This window comes from Aulostomus chinensis, chromosome 13 (assembly GCF_037954235.1).
Source record: "Aulostomus chinensis isolate RoL2024-O1b breed Wild chromosome 13, RoL_Achi_v1.0, whole genome shotgun sequence".
Classification (NCBI taxonomy): Eukaryota; Metazoa; Chordata; class Actinopteri; order Syngnathiformes; family Aulostomidae; genus Aulostomus; species Aulostomus chinensis.
The window spans coordinates 675884-682813 of NC_141332.1; the positions used below are offsets into that span (position 1 = coordinate 675884).

At 42.9% G+C, this 6930-nt stretch overlaps 1 protein-coding gene across 1 annotated transcript; it reads right to left on the reverse strand.

Moving 5' to 3' along the window:
* Window positions 1–5860: 5860 nt before the first annotated feature.
* On the reverse strand, window positions 5861–6469 carry LOC147250437 (zinc finger BED domain-containing protein 5-like). Its single transcript, XM_086222958.1, has one exon. It carries the CDS (start codon window positions 6467–6469, stop codon window positions 5861–5863), a length of 609 nt encoding a protein of 202 aa, XP_086079084.1.
* Window positions 6470–6930: the final 461 nt, after the last annotated feature.

The following is a 6930-nucleotide window of genomic DNA, read 5'->3' on the forward strand; positions in this document are numbered from 1 at the left end:
AGTGTAAATGTGCATTTCTTTGTTTTGGCAGTAGCAGCAGCCCCTCCTGGCTCTGTGTATGAGTTTATATGGGCTGAATATGGATCCATTTCCTGGGTAATTGAATTGATACTGTCATGCACGGGGGCAGTGCCACATTGCTCTGCAGGGCGGATGGACTGTCTGATTGAATTGGATAGGGGGGAAAAGCGTCCTGGCGTGTGTATGTGTGAAAGTTGTGCATGTGTGTGTAGTGAGGTTGTCAGCAAGCAGTCATAAGATAGACACACCTCAGTGTTCTCCTGATTACTACCGCACAGCCAATTGTCTCTCCAATAATCTGCCGCCACAACCCTCTAGAGCACATACACACACACAAAGACTCATGCACTCACATGCAGATGGATACGGGTCAGGCAGCACAGAAGCCATTTCCAATTCCAGGGTAGGCAACCGTGCCACAGACCTGCTACATATTAATTTTGTCCCGGCTGAGATTTGCTCCCATTCAGTTAGAGCCGATTGATGAGAGAGCAGAGAGGATCGGACGGCTGCTCATTCGCTCTCCTCACCTCTGATTAGAAACACTGCCGCTGTCACTGCACTATTAGGAGGGATGGAGGGAGGGAGAGAAGAGAGAAGGGGAGAGATGGAGGAGTGGAAGGATGTAATAAAGGGTAGGTAAGAGGGGAAGGAAAGAAGAGATTGGGGTAGATGGCAGAAATCAGGTAAAGAAAAGGAAGAGAGAATAAAAAGTGAGAAGAGGGTGAGTTAGCCAAATTGACTACTCAGGAGAAGAGTGGTGAAAGGGGAAGAAAGGAAGAAAATGTAATGATAAATGGATAGATATTAAGGTTAGAAGGATGAAGGAAGAAAGACAAAAGGAGGAACATGCAGGGTGTGAGAAAGATAGCGATGTAGTCATGAGAAAGAAAAGAGGATGGGAGAAAAGATATAAGGAGTGGAGAAGGAGAGGTAAAGAGACCAGGTAAGAGAGATGAAGGGCGTGAGGATGGAGATCATAGGAACAGGAGTTTGGGGAGGTTGAGTGAGAGATGGGGAACAGAAAATACAGATTGAAGTACAAGGGTGAAGGACAGAAAGGGAAATGTATGAGGTGGCACTGAGGAATTGAAAAACAGAAAGATGGATCAGTGAGAAAGATAAAAAAGGAAGAAAGGAGAGTTTTGAAGATAGCCAAGTCCAGATGAGACTGAACAGCCAAAAACTATCATGAATGGAAAAGGGGGGACAGGGGTGTAGTAGAGGAAATGAAAACTGGATGGAGGGATGACTTTGATGGAAAATGACATACAAGAGGGATATGGAGACACTGAGAAGATAGGGATGAAGGAAATAGAAAGATGAATATTGCAAATAAAGACAGAACATGAGTCTTGGAGAACATGCTAAGCCTGACTTAGCATAAAAACTTGGGAAATATAGCTGGTTTATTTATTGCTGTATGGAGTGCTGACTCATCAGATTCTTGGTTTAACATTTTTTTCTGCCTTTTTGCAGTTTTAAAATTATTTTTGATACGTTAATCCAGAGATGCTCTGTGTGAAGTTTCAAGTCAATTGGATGCAATGTCTGGGAGGAGTTTGAAAAGGAGATTTTGCAATGTTCTCTCAAAAGAAAAATTATGGACAGGAACTGGCATGTCTTACATGTAGCAATTCAGCTCACTCAAGCAAAAATGGAGGCATACGTTTTTAAATTATGTGACATCGTACATAGGAGTTATGAATCAAAATGTAAAAAAAAAAAGTTTTCTTTGTGTGTAGTGCCACATAGTGGTGGGCATGTACATGTTTTTGCATTTTGTAGGCTACTCTACCTGTCATGAAAATTTCATATCTGCAGTTCATACGGTTTAGGCTAAGGCAGGGCTTTCCTTTACATGTGTCTGTCCCAGCCCCCTAGGCCTTGGACTGCTAACTAGCTAATGTTATCCTTATTTCAAATAGTAGAGCGAAATACACTGAGGTATTTATGAGAAGTTTACTATGGTAATGCTGCTTGCATAACTAAGGTGGAACTAATACCAAAATCATACTGGCTTGGACTTCCACGTCAAGGTCCACATCAGGGGCTTAGGAAACCAGGGCAACCTGATGAAAAATAGGGCACAGATAGGGAAGAGGGGATATATCATCATCAGTCCCACACTCTGGGATTAGGTACTACGCCCCGATCATGCCAACCCTCAACACAGAGGCAACAGTGCCTTGCCCCATGGACTCAATTACCACAGCTAAGTGGTAAAGTATCCTCTGAAAACATGTTAGATGTCAGTGTAGCACTACGGTCTATCACCACTAGGACAATAACAGAGACCAATGAGCCCTTATATATTGTGGAAATTCTACAGAGCCCATGGATTTGTTGTCATGAAGATGAAGAAGATGTCAGGGAACACTTGATGTCTTAAAGTTTACAGTGTTTATGAACAAACATGATGCATCAAGGAGAAATATTGTGACCAGGACAGAGCACCAGCCATTATTGTTCTGAAAGAATCCTAGAAACAGTATATGTAACTGGCGCATGGACATGGCTGCATGAAGCTAGGCTTTTTTTTTTCTACATGGGATTGTGCATCAAGTTGCAGTTTGATCGAAAAGTAGACTTGGGCTTTTGTTTAAAAAACAGCAAGCACTGCATAATCCCCAGGGCCACATGCACATTGTCAGTTCATATAAACATTAATAAATAAAACACAACCATCATCTGGCATGTAAATAAATAACACTCTCTGTTATTTCTATCCTATATGGACATATTTATTTTAGGCAGACAGGATCAAATCCATGGCAGTAGAAGCTCAATCTTAGACTGTTCTGCAAATATTTAATTTAGTCTTCTTATCAAAAATATTGGTTAATCTGACGCCTTAAAAAATAATTTTCAAATAAAGAATAAATGCAGCAACATCCTATCAACCCTATCTATTTCTTGAATCCAATTCAGCAAATAACACTTTCATGTTTATCCACACCAATTTCTTCTCTCACCCCCACCGATTTCCCCAGATTAAATTCCACCCCCTTTAGGGGAGTGGCTTCAACAGATGCCAGGTGCAGAATCTGAGGCCTCCAGGAACAGGTCAGATACTGTGAAACTGGTCGATGCATTTTTGCAAAGTTTGGCACCACAATTTTGATTAGCTTAATAGCATCATCAATTGATGTGTGAAAATATAAAGCATCTGATATCATGCTGTTAATGCTAGGGCAGGGGCTATTGCGAGGTGTAGACCAGAGCAGAGAGGTGCCAACCAAACATTTATCTGGAGGGTAGCAAGGTTGAAGTCATGGCCTTGCAGGATTTGGGAAATGAGAGAAGGAGAAACGGCAGCTAAAGCAGAAACAAATCGATGATGGAGAGGGGCAACAGAAACTGGAGTGCCAAGAGGAAAGTTCTGAATGGGCTGCTGACAGGAAGATGGTGAAAGAATTCATGTATAAACATGGCTCAACATTGGGGCATGAAGGAATGGAGCCCCTTTGAGGTTCTATGTGCACACATCCATTCAGGTGGATGAGGGTGAACAGGCAAGGAAAGGACACGTCACCTATTGCTGCAGTTAAGGGACCAGGATTTGATGTTGGAGCAGCAGAGGGCCCTGCATTGTGAAAATCAGTAACAGGGAATGGCTGGGATTGTAGGGGAAGAAATATTTGGAAACAAACAGCAGTATCTCTCCAATATGTATTTGGTTTTCTGGTACTAAGATGATCATTTCAAAATAAAGTATATAATTGTTGTTTTAATCTGACTCTTAAATTAACTTTTACTTTTAGATATTTGATGAGGATTGATAATTTCACCAATAATTTAGAATATACATCTGTAAGAATTAAACTCTATTCAAAGGTCTGACATCAGTCTTAGTTCAGGGATGGCAACATGAATTAATAAACCACTCAGGGACCTCCCTAACATGGAAAAATAGCCTTGATGTCTGGGTTGGAGTATTCAGAGGTTATAGAACATGATACCCAATCTTGTCTGCTCAACTCAGAGGATAAGGGTGTGAATAGCGCCCAGTGAAACTTGACATGTAATTAAGGTTTTTGAGATATAATGTTAAACTAATCTCTATCTTAGTTCAGGGATGTTAGATATAGACTTAAAATATTCAGTGACCTTCTTATCATAGAGGAACAGCCTAGACATCTAGATTGAGAAATTAAGAGGTTATAAAATATAAATTAATCGTTAAATATTATACTCAATCTTTTCTATTCGACTCAGAGGTGAAGAGTATGAGTGTTACACTGAAAGGTTTGCCGTATAACTAAAGATGAAATCAAAACCTCATCACATTGAACAGAAGTCTCAACTAGTTGATATTAAAATGTAAGGTTAACATACCAATTTATTGTGATATCCGACAATGAAAATACAGCAGACAAATAGAGGGACACACGTGGTGTGTGGCAGCTCTCTTAAGCAGATTCGGAAAATCTCCTCCTGGAGATTTTGTTCCTTCCCTTAAATGTCCACCCAGAACAGGGACATTTCTCGGTTCCACACCAAATAAACTGACATGGAGATGTTAGTCTCATTGGTGACCATGAACCACCTAGACCTTGGTACTTCTTGCACTGAGACTCAGACATTCAACATTTCAAAATAAGAACAAACAAGCAGCGTTGTTAGGGCCTGAGCCCCCGCGCGGCCTGTGGCCATGTCATTCATGCCGGCCCAAATCCAACAGTGTATTTTTCCAAGTCTGTAGGCCTTGTAGTTTAGGAGATAGAAGCCTGAGTCTGAACAGAGAGTGAGAGCAGAGCTGAGAGCTGGCCCTTTAAGAACCCCTCCCCCACTGCTCTGTCTTTGATCTGTGCTAGAGTGAGAGCAGAGCTGAGAGCTGGCCCTTTAAGAACCCCTCCCCCACTGCTCTGTCTTTGATCTGTGCTAGAGTGAGAGCAGAGCTGAGAGCTGGCCCTTTAAGAACCCCTCCCCCACTGCTCTGTCTTTGATCTGTGCTAGAGTGGAGAGCAGAGGAGGATTAACAGAATTTTAGTGTAAAAGTGAAATAAGTCAGCATACGTTGGTCAAGAGTGACACATAATACCATATTTTTGTAGGGACTTTTGTCAGGGATGCAGTGGTATGTTTGTAAAAGCTGTGGGATGTATGGCGTAGACGTGAGAAGAGTTTGTTTGACAGTATGTACCCTGAGGGGATACGGTCTCCCCATAGGCTTCCATTGTAAGCGTGAAACATGTCTCCCCCAATTTGAGGGCTTATAAAATCCAAACCCAGTAATTCATATAAAAACTTTTAATCAGGACAATTGGGAGAGTAATGTGTGAAAGATTGGAAGCGATAGCATTAATGCCCTAGGACGAGATAGATTTCGTTCAGGGAGTAAAAAAAGTCCTCATTTTGACAGTTTTGTCCAATTTGTGGACATTTCGTTGTAGATAGGTGAGGGGTCAGAGTGTATGAATTTTGCGTCTTCTGAGTCCAACAGTGTTGGTCCCATGTTTGTGGGACATTCGTGGGAGGAGTTATAGCGTTCCAAATGATCTAAAATGATCTTTTAGTTGTGTGGCTCCCTAGGTGGCGCAGTCGACTTTTGTGGTGTTTTTTTGTGAGTAGTAAATGTTTAGCCAGACCAGACAAGTGTGCCAAATGTCAGTGAATTTCATGCACGTTCAGGGGGTGAAATTAGATTATTATATTGCGCGCGCTCATTGACAGCAAGAACAGTGTCGTACCAGTTTTGACCCTATTATGTTTGCTCGGCAGAGCAACACATCATCAGCACTAAAAACACTAAAATCACACACTAAACAGTGTCCCAGCCCTCCCCCCCCCCCCCAAACCCATGAGGCAGCTCGGCCAGACGGCCCAGAGCCGATTTTCACATACACACCCATTCAAAATGATGGAAGTGAGCGCCCATCTCATTGCAGAGAATGGAGAAGAGACGGGCATTCATGGCGCTTGATTTAATTAGGTTGACAATTTTTACTGCCTCATCCAGGACCGCATGCAGCTCTTCGGGCATCCTCTTGGTCGCCAAAGCCTGGCGATGGACGATGCAGTGTGACCAAACAGCGGCGGGTGCAACCGCTTGCACCTGTTTCACCAGAGTGCTGTGGCGGCCTGTCATTGCCCTCGCACCATCAGTAGATATTCCACAACAGCGGCTCCAGTCAATATGATTTTCCTGAATGAAGTCATTCAAAGCCTTGAAAATTTCTGCAGCTGTAGTGCGAGCCGGCAGAGGATGGAAAAAGAGAAACTCCTCCTGGACACCAAGCTCTTTAATAAAGCGTACATACACAATTAGCTGTGCACAGTTAGCAACATCAGTGGACTCGTCCAGTTGAATGGAGAGGAAAGGGCTCTCACGGATAGCGTCCAGCAGCTGTTGCTTCACATCAGCTGCCATGTCAGAGATGCGGTGCTGGATGGTGTTGTCAGACATCGGGATGGCATCCAGTTTGGCAGCAGTAGCTTCGCCCATTAGTACCCAACACATATCTTTGGCAGCAGGGAGGAGCAATGTCTCACAAATGTTGTGGAGTTTCCCCGCCTTCGCAATGCGTAACGCTACACGGTATGATGCTTCGGTTGCCTTGGTATTCACAGTGCCAAATGCCTTGATGACTTTCTTATGTGACCGCAATTCATTAAGTGTCTGATCAAAAAACTCCCGCGGCTTGGTCGTTAAACTTTGGTGCTTGGTTTCAATATGAGTTTACACGGTCGCATACTGTCGTTAGCTAGTACCTCTTTGTAGATAACACACTGTGGCAGCGGAGCATCATCAGGACCAATACATGAAAAGCCAAACTTTAAATAATCAGGGTCATACTTCCTCCATTTTCTGTTCGCCCCAGACTCTGTGCCCTCTCTCCCTTTCACTTGAGATACTAAAAATCGATCCATCTTGCCTCTTGCCAGATGTTTACTTTTTTTTTCTTT